Source organism: Haliaeetus leucocephalus, unplaced genomic scaffold (assembly GCF_000737465.1).
Source record: "Haliaeetus leucocephalus isolate CR32 unplaced genomic scaffold, Haliaeetus_leucocephalus-4.0 Scaffold250, whole genome shotgun sequence".
Taxonomy (NCBI): Eukaryota; Metazoa; Chordata; class Aves; order Accipitriformes; family Accipitridae; genus Haliaeetus; species Haliaeetus leucocephalus.
Genome location: NW_010972686.1, coordinates 245,254 through 259,192, shown reverse-complemented (window position 1 = coordinate 259,192; position 13,939 = coordinate 245,254). Strand labels below are relative to the sequence as shown.

Sequence of the window (13,939 nt, the reverse complement as noted above, 5' to 3'; positions counted from 1 at the left end):
ACTACTTTCATTTCAGACATTTTGAACAACAGAGACCAGTCTGTGTTATTCTTGGTGATTCTGTGCTCAGATTAGAGAGGCAACCTCCCAGATTCCAGCTGCAAAATAAACACTGTCATCTGAATTGAGAAACCACAGTGCAACGTACAACTAGTCAAAAATGTAATTATGTTGCTTTGAGCCCCATAGGGCATCTTTAGTTTTATGGATGTGAAATCATCACAGGCTTTGCTAGGCATTCAGCCTTCGGTTTCTCTAGTATGAGTGGAAAATAAGAAACGGGATCTCTCCAACTGTGCATAAGACTTTAAAATCTCTTCTGCCTTTTCTTCTCATTCTTAACTTGACCAATGAAACAATTAACAATACTGGCATTTAGATATTGTTTCTGGGAATCTGTATTAGCTCTTTCATGAAGTGAATGGGCATTCATTCTTCTCAGAGCTGTCTTAGCTGCTGCGAGGATCAAGCTCTTGACAGTTTCCTTCAAAACTACTGGTTTTGAAATTCCTTTTTTTAAATTTTTTAAATTTTTTTTTCAAATTGAAACTCTGAACGCTTCACTCCAGGGAGCCTGGATTTGCAGTTGCTGCTGTAGAACCCTAGGCCTGGGGAGTTAAATTCTGTGGTTTTTCTAAGGTTCAATAATCCATTTCAATCCAATAAAAATAACACAACACTGAGATACTGTTAGTATCTCAGCCACCTACAATCAGCCTTGAAGTGCTCTGTAAGGTACCTTTGAATTCCAGTGCTGACCTCCATAAGGGAAACAGCAAAACTAACAGAGGAGGTGGGTTTATCACTCATGTCCTCCCAGCTCCCTGGGGCAGGGTGTGAATCACTCACCTTTTCAGCTCCTCCTCCAGCTCCTTGACTCTGGTTTCCATTTTGGCTTTGGCCTGCTTTGTTGCTTCAAGCTCTCCCTTCAGCACTTCTTGCTCTCCAGACAGCTGGTCCACCTTGGCAATCAAATCATTCTTCACAACGTTCAAAGCATTTCTTAAAGGTGTGAAAGGGACAATAAGAAAAATGCCCAAACCAAGCAGCTGTCCGTAAGACAGACCTGAAACTAAAGTCACAGGCACTACAAGGAGAGTTGAAATGAGTGTACTTAAAACAATTCAGTCCAGCTATAACTCATGGGAAAGTAGGTTTTGGCAAGAAGGAGCTGCAGAAAAACACAGAAATCACCATAATTGGTCAGGATGAAGTTTGTCCAGTCCTGTATCCTGACTGATAGACCAACATCTCCTTAAGAAGATGGCAGAATACTGCAGAAAGCAGGTGTAGGGTAACTTATCACCCGCATAAGGTTCAAATCTATTTTTAACAGAATGAAGGTCTGAAATACACCTTTCAGAACTGCTGTTATCTGCAGATGTGGGTAATTGTGGATGATGGTGACATAAATAAGCGTTTCCAATCAGCTCTGATATATTTTAAAATCTTTAAAATCAGCAGCTTCCTATCATAGTAAGTTGTCCAACTCTCCCCTGGGAGTACTTTGCCTTCCTCTTCCTAGCTGCTTAGCTTTAGTATCTGGTTTGCCAGCCTTTCTCAAAAAGTAAGTCCATTACACTGGTCTCCTTTATCAACTATTAAATTGTTGAAAACTTCTCAATAGTAAGAAAATTTTCTTTGCAAATAGCAAACCTTGCAAATAAAAACTTTATAAACAGCAATATCCTCACAGAGGCTCAGACCCACACTAGATTCCCACTGAAGTTAATGAAAAGCTTGCCATTGATTTCAGTTGGGATCAGACCCTACAAGCACGTGCCCAGAGACCTCACCCAAGTGCCTGCAGAAAAACAGTTAGGAAAGTCGCTCAGAAGAGCAATTCCTCTTCTACAACTGAAGGAACAACAAGTACTCAAGAGAACCCATTAGATGAATGAGCAAGCCCCTGTGAGGCAGAAGTTCTGGCCAAGACCTACTTTCAAGATGACATCTCATTTATAACTAGGCAGGCAGTTCAGAGCACACAACAGTTCCTTACTTGGTCTCCAGTAGCTGCGAGTTCTCCAACAGCAGATTCCCCACTTCTTTGCCCATTCCTGAAAAGAAAGGCCACGCAGTTTTCACCTGCTCTCCTAGAAATATGAAGCTTGTGTGGCACTGCCTGACTCGTGCTTGAGGAAGAGAAATCACTTTTGTTAGGCTTCCCTAGGCTTCTGTGCCTGCTGTGGAGAGTAGAGTGCCTCTTGCTGAAAGACCATGCAGCACAAGCAAAGACACTCACGTGTCCTTTTGTAAAGAGCCCAAATGCAGACCTAGCTTTTTACCCCAACTTTCACAGACTCCCTTGAGAGGGACAGAGAGGAGAGCTTCACTAATGCCAATTAGGGAAAGTCAAGTCAGTAACTCCCGGTTCAGCCATGAGCTATTGCAACCATTTTTTATCATCACGCATACAGAAAAAAGGTGGAAGTTCATGGGGTTTTCACAGAGGACAGCAGAACACTGTCCAAATTGCTAACCAGATCTGCACATCAGTGATTTTCTTTCTTTCTTAGTATAAGCCAAATCTTCTGTTTCTCAGTACAGATTTGGGGTAATGGTTGCGACCGGTTTCATGCACATGAAAGGCTTCCCATTATCAGCCTTCCACTAGAGCAATTTTAATAGGACTTTAGATTGTCCATTGTGCTATCTACCTTTAACAGTTTTCTCATAGATGTTTACAATCTGAAGTCTCAGTCCCATCACTTAAGACCCACAGTCAAGAAAACATCTACATCAGACACACTGCACTTGCACTTGGGCATCAACGTACGACTGCAATACGCAGATTGGGTTGCAAGCACTTTGAAAACTGGGGCTAAGAGTCAAGGTCGAATTCAGTATTGCATAAAACCAAACGGAAAGGAATTTAGGGACCAAAAGCACATCTGGATTGTTTCCTGCTGCCAGGGACTTGCTTGCTTCCAGGGTCAGCTTCTGTCTTACAGGTGGGAATAGAGGCTACCCGAGAACTAAAGGCAAAGAGGCCTCTCCCTGTCGGGGGACAGTGCTGAGGGTTGCAGCTCATTTCTCACCACAGGTCCCAGAGCATGAAGAAGTCTCACAACCATCAGTGTTTGTGCTGAAGTGCTCCTTGTCCTGCCCTCTGAACTACCTCTTCCTTTGCAGCAAAGACATCGACAGTTTTCATGATCCATTATTTGCTGATTAATTAATATTTGCAATAAAATAAAACCAACACAAACTTAAGTAAATGGAAGTTAGAGAAACATGGTAGCGTACAAGAAGTGAGAACACATCACAACACTCCAACATACAGATCCTCTTCCCACAGTTAAATGGGATGAATTTATGATGGCAAAAGCAAATTCCCAGCAAGAATGAGTAAGAAGCAGCATTTTCAAATAACTTTTGAAAAATTAGTAGACAGATAATTAATCACTTTGATGTTTCAGGCAATGTGTTCTTTGGATTCTGTGTCAAAGAATATTGCAAACAGCAAAAACGTGAGAGACACTAACTGCAGTGTAAACTGAAGCGTATTTTTGGTTTGGTAAGGTGAATGACCTATAGTCCTTTCTTTTGTGGCATGCCATATGTTGATTGGAAGACCAAGAAGTCACCTGTTTATTAAATTATTTTCTTGTTCCTTTTTAGCGATTCTACAAATTATCAAATAAATATTTAGCCAGTAAGACATGAAAATGTCACAAGGACATTACAGGTGCTGAGGGACATCAAGGGAAAGAGTTCATTCCCAGTTTTTCTAGACTAAATCCTTTTCTTTCCCATCCTTGAGTCATCTATCCCTCTCTGTGGCTGTTTTGGGGAGAGAAAGGAACTGTGGTGAAGAGGGTGAGCTATCATGCCAAAACTAAAAGCCATGCAGTGTCCCAACCATCAGTATCCTCACCACAGCTTCTACCTTATTTGTGTGTGACATAGTGACAGCCCAATGCTTCAGCCAGTGAGAGGTCTGAAGGGCTAGCCTTGAAAAAAGAAATGGATGAAGCCTCCCAGAGCCATAGAATGGACACTACGAGATAACCTTATGCAGGCTGTAACGGGAAAGCCCTGCTCAAAGGAAAAAAAAACCACTGTGGAGTTACTAAAAGGAGATGTCTTCACCCCTTTGTAATATGGAGCAAAGGGAAGAAAGGTCTGGAAAGAGCCCTGTCTAACAGAGCCCATCCTACACTGTCCAATCTCCCATAGCCAGGCAAATAGTGTGAAGCATCAAAGTGGATAATCAACTACAAGAAACAGAGGAGAATCCCCAAACCACCACTACTGACCAGCTGCGTCCTGCTTCTTGGAGAGGTGATACCACCATCACAAAAAAACAAACCAAGGTAATGCAAGACATATGGAGGGATGTTGAGTGAATGTAAGAAATTTAGAAAAAAATGCACATTAAAAAAAAAAGAAAGAAAGGGAAAAAAAAAAATAAAAAAGGCCTTCGCCTTACCAAAGAAATCATCCCGTACTATGAGAGCCATCCCATACGAGAAAGGGAACAGAAAGAGATGGGGACAAAGGGGAAGAAAGGAAGAGAAAAAAAGCAGCCATTAAGTACCAGTCTGTAAATAGCAAACAGAGCAGCTCATCAGCATGTGTACATCTGTGTGTGGTGCCAGTATATGTGATGCTCAGTAGTAACTAATCTATACCTTGTTCTGCTGCAGCCCGGCCTAACAGGGATTTACAACCTGAGATGTCAGGACGAGCTTGAGATGAGCTCATCTGTTTCTTCCACCTTCACCATCTCCCCTGGACTCACGTCTTTGGGTTTCTCATCCCCACAACAGAGGTAGTTCAACAGACATTATGAACAGAGTGAGGGAAGGACAGGGGCAGGAGGAAAAACAAAAGCGGACGGGGGTGGATTTCAAAGCTCTCATCTGGCCTTTTTGCACAGGCCCAAATTCACCTCCACACTGTGACGAACTCCAACTCAACTTCAGCAGGAGGTTTTCTGACAAAGGACCATGAAAAAGTGGCTTACAGTAAAAACAGTTTGAACCAAAAGAAAGGATGATGCCATCCCTTTCTTTTGTAACCTCACAGAGCCAACACCAAGAGGTGCTGAGCAAAGCAATGTGAAAGAGCTCATCGCCACACAGCATTACGCTATCACGTCTGCCTAAGTCACCTGCCTTTACTACAGGGAAAACTTCATCCAATTTGCACTGAAATCAAGAGAGATCCCCTTGACTTCATCTGAAATTGCATCAGGGCCCAAGTGCATTTTATAGAAAGGTGCAAACCTTCTGATGACAGAGCATGGCCCTAAGGCAGTGAGTCTCCTTCACCAAAACCAAAGAGAGACCTATCACTTGAACTCCTGCCAGAAAGGCAAAGCTTCCACAAACGAGAGGCTTTGCCACTCTAATCGATCAAGAAAGTGTCTTTAATGTCACTATAGCTATGCCAGAAGAGGGCCAGTATGCATCAACTAACCCACAGCAGCCATCATGCACATGGAGGGATTCCTCACAGCATGGTTCACTGAGAGGACGGTGGGACACTAACTCAGTCCTGTGCCCACCCGAGCTCTGCTCCAAGCACAGCACCTGTCCTGACAGAAAAAAAAACACTTTCAGCCCCAAGAGCTTAAGTGACAGGCCAGTGTAACACAGTGGAGCAAACCTGCAGAAAGCCACACAAGAAAAGCTTATTGAAATGCAGCAGGTGTGTGAGCACAGAGCGGGGACGTTCTGCTGCCCAGGGACCCACCGGTGCAAGGCAACCAAGCGAGGCGAAGGTGGGAGAAGTCTGCAAAGCCAACTGTGTTTGGACAAGAGCAGGGGAGTATCACACGTGTATACCACGTCGTTCGACCTCAACAAGGAAAAAAGAAACAAGAAAGGAAACTGAGCAGGAGATACACACCTGAGAACTCCCCTATGGGCCATGTCCAGCGAAGCACAGAGAGACAAGGGAAAAAAGGAAGTGAAAAAAGGATCAATCAGTGACTGAAACCAACAAAATAAAAATTTTGTTAAAAAAAAATTAACAATGATTCAGCCATTTCAATGTCAAAAGGCATGAAATAGTAAGGACAGGACCTGCCATGACTGTAGATGGCATGACTCTACATACAGGACATAAAAAAATTAAGGGAAGGTAACCTGTGGTACAACTGCAACCACATGCCTCAGCTACCCCCAGATTTCCAGACATGAAACTCAGGCAATCACATCTTTCTGGACTGGATAAACCTTTGTTTTCTGTTTATTTTCTCTTTATTTAGTCGTGTATTGCTAAATGGAGAACAGCTAGCTCCTACTATGTTCTCATTTCCCCTCCCCTTGTGATTTTAGCAAGTAGATAATCTGATAATAAATGTGCTCTTCAGTGATACTTCAGCTTGCAAAAGGCAATTAGTTGCATTTAAAAACTTTTTTCTTTTTTACTGGGACTCAGTTTGAAAATCTCATTTCAACTTCTGTACCAAAAAACTATACATAAACTTACCACTAATATGGCTGAATTTCTGTCTTCACCACAAAACCCCTGTTATTTGAAGGGAGGTTTTAATCTCCAAAGCAAACACAGTTGGGCATCCTAAAACTGAAAGGAAGGACCTGCCATGGCGCACAACCAAACTGCTAGCGCTCCTTCACGTTCAGAAACTCTTGGGATAGGGAAAAGCAGGAAGGGGGAAATGGGAGAAGGGGGAGCCTACCCAGGGTCGGGAGGTAAGAACCTGCGATTAACAAGTGAATATGCAGGAAAACAGTCAACTAGTGTTCCTAAGGCTGTAGTAGAGAAAGAAGGGAATTTGTTCTACAATTACCACTAGTAAATAATTGTTCTCACTCCACACTTTTTTCCAGAATACTTCCTATACAAACTCATGTATGTAAAGCAGTATTAGAGGCAGGGGGGGAGACCCACATATTTTATTTATTATTTTATATTCAAAAATTTCAATGAAGAGTGCCAATTTTGTACCAAGAGATGTTGTTTGCTTTGCAGATATCCAGAAGGAATGAGAGAGATTTTTCCATTCAAGAAAGAGACTTGCCTGCCAGCTACTGCTCAAGGATAATTTCTGTAAGATCCTTCTATTTTAAAGTCCTCTTTAATGAGATTTCTCTTTCTTTAAGAAACTGAGTCCAAAAGGAGAGAATATTCTTTGAAGACTGATTGCCAAGTTTTGAGAGAGACTTGAGGAAGTATTCAAATTTCAGTTAGGTGGGATAAACTTCATTAATTCTTTTGATTTACAGAGAGAAGTGAGCTCCAAATATGACCCAGAAAGAGAAAGGGCTCTTTTGGCTTGTGGGTTTCTTACATCACGTCCATAAAGCACAATTTCCTCTGTGGCTCTTCAGACTCAAAGGTACAGCAGGAAGAGAGAACAATTTACCCCACAAAAATGGCAAAATTTTGAATAATGTTGACAGATTTATCAGTACTAAGATCTAGCCTTTTGCTTCCACCTTTACCAGACTTTCTTAGTGCCTTCTATTGCAAAAAGCCAAAAAAAAAAAAAAAAAAAAGGAACAAATCTCATTTCTCGGTCAGAGACATGACCTCCAACATCTCTCTCTGCCTTCCTCCCTTTGTACAATCCTGGCAACATGTGTGTTCATTTTAAAGAACACTTTTATGTTGACAGAGTCAGTAGCCAGAACTTAAGAAAAGGATTAATTAGATTAACATTTCTCACAGGACTACCTGATTTCATCACAGCCCAACTCCCAGGTTTGAAAAGAACCAGGAGAAGCCTTCCTATTCTGCTAGCCTGTTGTGCAATCACCTCCAAGAGTTTTGCTGCTCTGCTCAAACAAGAAAATTGTCCCAGCACAGAAATGTACTCTTCATAAGCCACACTATGTGGTCTTCATAAGCCACACTTACATGGGCACTGTTCAACAAAGTCTCTGTACTTTTTTATTACAAGTGGTAACTGCCAAACAACAGATGTCTTGCAACCCAAAATCAATCACTGGTCTTTGTGCAGCCTTACTACTGGAAGAGGTGAAGCACCCTTGACTTTAACTGAAACTGTGGTGATCAACCTTGCAAGGTTTGGGCAACTAAAATCTTTGGCCCTTTGAAAACAAGAGTCTGAATTTCTCACTCATCACTGGGTCAGACTACAGGGTAATCCAAAGGGGAAGTGGATTCCTGGAAGGCAGGCTTCCAGCAGTGGGAAACAGGTTGTCTGAAGCAGTTCATACCCCAAGCAAATCATCTTCTTGAATAGTAACTCTCAGAAGCTGACAATCCCTGATGCCCCAGCCATTTTGGGGAGAGAAGGAAAGCAGCAGTTGGCACAGTGATTAGTGAAAGACAGCCATATAATCAACCACATGCTCTCCCAGATAAGGAAGCACCCAAGGACCAAGATAAAATACATGGGCAATGGCAAGATTATCAGTGTTTTTAATGCTTTGATTCTGCTAGTAAGAGAGTTCCCAATAACGTATGGGGGCTGGCTAACCAAAATTCATTCCACAGCAGGTAGATGAAGCTTTAACCATCACAAGTAGTTCCTACTGTCATCTTCACTTCAAGCAGGAGCCCCAGCCTTTCTGCAATGACTGCTAACATCCAGCTCATTCTCAAACCTGGGAATCTTGCTTTTCCTTCTGAATTCTTAATTTTTTAAGTATCTGCACACGTTGGCTCCAACTGCAGACAGAGAAAGCCTGTGCATTCATCCTGAATCTTCTGTAGATTTTTTTCTTCCAGCAGTCTTGAGTTGGAGGTGAAACAATGAATGTTGTAACACTTCAGGCAATGGTCATCAATCCATGCACGAGAGCTCTCTTGCATGTTGCAGGGCTAGCACCATGCTTCTAAAAAAAAAATCCAAGTCTATCCATATCAAAAAGGTATTGCAAGAATTCTGATGATAGTCTAGATCTTGTTCTTACATTCCAGTCACACTATAGCCTATAATAGTAACAACTTCACAGCTAATTTTGTCTTGGATAAAGCAAGAAGCATTGTATTAACCTCTTTCTAGTCTTCAGTCCATATCTCCATGGTTAAGTCTTCCATGAAAAGGGCAAAATCTATCCTCTCTGCAGAAACATACCCTTTTAGACGGTCCCAATACAAGACTCATATTCAAAGTTGATGCAAGTATCTTCCTAATTTAGTTTCTGGAAAGGTGAACTGCTGCAAATCTGTGACATCATTCAGCTCATCCTGTTCTGGACATATATATAACCAAACTTAGAAGATTATCCTTGAGCAGCTCTTACATCAGTAATCACCAGAAAGGAAATGTACACTTTCAGATCAGATCTCTTGCTACTAAATGCATAAAAGGCATATTGTTGGAGTCCTCATGTCTCCTAAGGCTCCTTAAATCAAGCAGTAAAATGGAAACTGAGCTACACAGTTACAAACTTTGTCAGCTGCCTGTGTTGTCTGAGTATCAAAGACCTCTCATATTGTCCTGATTCAGGAAAACAGTCAGCAGGACTTAAGAACACACTTAAATTCTGTCATGAATTAGGTCTAGATACTCAAGAGTCCAACACCAAAAACTATGGCAGGGGCTCAGACTGCTACCTGAGGCAAAGCTGCTCCTCTGACTGCTTCAAAGTCCTAATCAGGAATATGGAATACAACCAGACTTCAGGTATTACAAGCTTCTTCAAAATCAGCCGAAGTACATTGCTACATCTCTCAGACTGACTATAAAAGGGTAAAAACTGCAACACAGACCATAATATTTCCATATAATTTAAACTTCAAAAACTTAACTAAAGGAGTTACTTTCTTGCAAATTTCAAACAAACTCTTTATTCCAAGTGAAACTGCTAGTGTGTAAAATTATGGGGGGGGGGGAATTTGGGGGAGGAAGCAGAAGGAGCAAATTTTGTCTTCAAACTGTTTGTGTGGGAGAATCCTATAGAAAAATAACTTATGCACATAAAGACAATCCAAATAAAAGTTACGCAACAATTTCAGTTAGGATAAGTAAGCATTACTGTACTGCAGGTACATATTTCAGTCACATAATGTCTCAATTTCCATGCCATTTTTTTAAAAGCTAAACATCCAAGTTCTGAAATACAAAGAGAATTTAAGTTCTTCTAGAAGCTTGATATAGTTGTCATTGTACCAGAGAAAACAGAATGGTTCTAAACAAGTTTTTACCTAGCAGATCTGCTCCTTCATCAACATCTCCGATAACCTCGGACCCTGCTGTGGAAAGTTCATGATACAGAGAGTCTGTGTTGATGCCAAATGCTTTGTTCACAATCCCCTGTGTTGGGCTGTTGTTGGAAGAAAAAAAAACCAAGGACTTTTGTTACTTGGCAACACTTAAGCTAGAACATTTCTCTCTGAAATACGGAATGCCCCAGCAATCAAAACCCTGAGAGCACATTGCACCTGTTCACCACGGGCTCATTCAGGGAATATATTGAGTAAAGAAAAAAGCATGTTTTATTCCCCATATCAAGGACAAGTACCCGTCATGCACAACCTCAAAGCTCGACCCCAGCTGACTTCCTTTTAAATCATAATAGTTAATGACTATTCAATATTTGATAGAAAAATTTCAACTCACAGAAGCTCTCACCTCTGACTTTTCAGACTGCAAGGATTCCCACACTCCTATCAATTTAGATAGTAACCTTAGATAGCAGTAAGATCAGATAAGGACTCAAATGTTGAAAACAGCAATGGTCTTTTGTTCTTCACCAATGAGTAAGTGAAATCAGCCTGAAGGGTTAGTTTCTTCTTTGGGTGAGTCTATGCACCAAAACGCTTCTTCACATGTCAGCAAAATGTATTTCATTAAAGGTAAATCAAAGTTAATGTTTTCTAATCATATCACACAGGAGCACATTTCTGCCTCTTAGTGACTTTGCTACCACCAAGAATCTTCTTGTATTTCTTGACAGTCTCATGGCTCAAACAGAAAACAGCTGTTATAGGAGGTGAGGGTGAGGCAACCTCTGGGATTGTCATTGCCTACTCTAAAAAAAGGTCTTAATGTGGGTATAAACACTTTTAAGTGCCCTGCCTTGTATGAAGGGAATGAGCCAGCATGAAGAGAGGCTGTGCAGTTTTTCCAGCAGTCTAACAGAAACGTCAGTACCACTGGAGATTATCTCAAGCTGCGTGGCTTCATACTTAGATGGATCAAGTCTTGGTGATAAAGCCAGGAGGTTACAAATGGGGGGTGGTAGCTGCCTCTGATATTGCAGAGTTACAGCACATTGCAGAGAAGAGAAAAAAAGATAGTGGTTTTTTTCAATTACAGAAAAATTACAGCTACCCAGATATCTGAGAGCACTGAGGAGTTACAAATGGGTGCCATGACTGCACCAGAATTAATCAGTTCATGCAGTCTAATGGGCAGCACAAGTGACAAGAAGCAACCAGCACTCAGTGTCTGACCTGAAGACCTAATTCAGCTTGAACCTACCTCTTCAGCAGTCAACTTTCAGAAGCTGTATATATTTCAGAAGCATTCTGCTTTTAAAGCAGCAAGCACACTGTTCAGCAGCTTGAGTTCGCTTGTGTCTCCTGCAGCTTTCAGTCTCGCTACCAGGATCAGGGACCACTGCCTGAAGATCTCCCGGTGCAGCAATCCTCTCCATTCTCTTCTTTTCCTTGGGTTTGACCAATTTTCGATCTGATCTCATCATCACTTTTGCCTTCCCCACACAGAGTTGTTTCAGCTACCTAGATTCCTCCTGCATCTGACCCTAAAAATTGTCCATGCATCCTACATATTCTGAGGGAAGGTCTAACTGTATGTGGTTTCACAGTTGAGAAATGCATCTGTTATTGCTGCTCATACCCTTCTCAATGAGAGTGCTTAACAGGGCAAATCCAGTCCAGATTTGGACTGTGAGAAAATCTTGCCTTCACTTTGTCAGGGTACTATCTTCTGCATACCTGTAAGAGCTAGGGGGTTATTTTTGCTGGTGTAGTGCCAAATTACCCACTGGATGAGGGTAAAAATTAATGAATCCTGTAAAATTAACCACCTGACCTTAGTAAAAATGAATCAAGGTACCTAGACTAATACATGCCTCACAGAAATACAGTGCCAAAATTAATAGCCTTTAGGGAGCCTGCCATTCAGCACAAAACAGGTGATGGATAGGAACCAGAGCAGCAGAGTAGTTCAGTAAAAGTCTGCTAGTTCAGAGAACTCTTGTCGAGGTCCCGAGTGCACTGATGGGTCAAAATTGCTCTGACCAGCCTCACCTAGGAAGAGCCCTTCAAACACTTCAAAAATTAACACTGAAAAAAGCTTGGGTTTTAGAAACTGAATTCAGAACTGATCTCTTGTTAGACAAATGCATCTTCTCCCTCCTCCTCATAGCTTAAGCCCACGTCCTCTTTGCTTGTCTTAAACCTTCTGTTGCTCCATCTCTCCACCCTCCCTGAACCAGCAAGGCAAACAAGCCCAGTTGTTGGTCAGCTGGACAGATCCTTCTGCAGACCACCAGCAGACATCTGCCTTCTCTGGAGAACTCAAAGAAGGTCAGGACCCCTCATATTCACACTAGGCAGAATATATAGACTTTCTCAAACAGCTGCACCTTGAGCTCAGTGTGAGCCACAGCATCCATTCCTCACTCCTCATAAAACCAAGCGAAAGAACACACAGTGAAAAGTCACAATCAATACCTGTTACCAGTCCGTTCCAGGCGGGGGTCTTGACACATATCCAGCTCTGGAGTAGAGTCTATGATGTCCTGAACATCAGACCACTCATCACTGCTGCCCATTCCTAGGTAAGACAATACATATGATCTATAGGATCAGGACTTTCATAGGATAGTGTTCCTTGAAGGGACTTTTGCAGCTTTGAATATCAAGGTTTTAAAATTTCATGGTGTCATGTTCAAAGTCTTAAAATAGGAACAGAAAGCGGCTGATCATCTAGAGTCACAAATGCACCAGTGCTGGGAAGATGCCCTCAAAATTCCAGAGCAGGAAGACCCTAAGCATCCCCTTCCCTCCACCATACCAGTGTCAGCAAGGTCATTGGCCTGAATCCTCATTAAAATGTGTTGAGATAACGAGAAATACTTAATCCATTAAAATAAATTCCAAATAAACATTTTATCTGTTGGTAAAAACTCTCCAATCACCACACAACTTTAGCTGCGACTGAAGACAACAAAGTGATTTTCTGTATAGCTTCACAGAGGTTACTGTAGCTATGAATTGACACTATTTAGTTTTAATAGAAATAATTTTTCAATACAAATTCTCAAGTCTACAACTGGTTTAGATACCCATTACAGTGAAATTTCACTTAAAAACCGATACATGAAATCTGCTCTGGTTTCTGTATAATCTACAGCCTGAAGCCAGTATTTAAAGAATAAGGAATTTCCTCCTCTTGTCAAGTCACATTTATTGATACCAAACTGTTCAGAAGCTCAGACCTGCACCTACTCTAAACAAGCAATATAAACACAGTGTCTGTTCACACAAAAAATTCTTGAAGGATTAAAGACCTAATTTGTAAACTATGTTAGTCCCTCAACGATGTTAGATGTGGAATTTTTGACCTTTTCAAACGGCCTCAGTAGCCAAATATACAAAGCCCATGACAACTTGAGTGTTAATTTTATTCTTTTAGGCTGGCATTGTGCACCAGCTGGCAACAAATGCCACTTTTGAAGACAAAGTGTGATGTGTATCTGTTGCCAAAGTAGGCATCCATACACCAGTGGTTCTCAAGCTCACAGAAACAGAGGATTCCTTTTCTTTATTTTTTCAAGCTGGGAAGCTTTTCTGCAAATACCTTCGAGTAACTTTTTTTGGTAGTTCAGCTCTAAGGCATGTACATCACGGACAGACATTTTAATTATAGATGCGTAAAATACACAATTAAAATTCAAGTATCTGTGCTTCTCCTCAGCATGGAGATCCGATTTGGCATTATGTGTGAGAAATAGCTGAAAGGCTGAATATGCAGAGCACATAGGAAAGACAGAACTATCTGCCTTGAGCAGATTCCACA

General features: G+C 41.5%; 1 protein-coding gene across 5 annotated transcripts in view; it reads right to left on the bottom strand.

The window, feature by feature from the left end:
• The window catches only part of MAPK8IP3 (mitogen-activated protein kinase 8 interacting protein 3), a 61,332-nt gene that overhangs the window by 22,703 nt on the left and 24,690 nt on the right, over positions 1-13,939 (bottom strand). For 3 of the 5 annotated variants that reach the window (XM_010568564.1, XM_010568567.1, XM_010568568.1), the window contains exons 8-12: positions 12,592-12,694; positions 10,096-10,214; positions 5,860-5,871; positions 2,003-2,060; positions 850-1,002 (exon numbers count right to left, since the gene is read on the bottom strand). In XM_010568564.1, the coding sequence (XP_010566866.1) occupies positions 850-1,002; positions 2,003-2,060; positions 5,860-5,871; positions 10,096-10,214; positions 12,592-12,694 (445 nt within the window). The remainder of the gene's footprint in view (positions 1-849; positions 1,003-2,002; positions 2,061-5,859; positions 5,872-10,095; positions 10,215-12,591; positions 12,695-13,939) is intronic. The other 2 variants (XM_010568565.1, XM_010568569.1) reach the window with 1 other exon arrangement.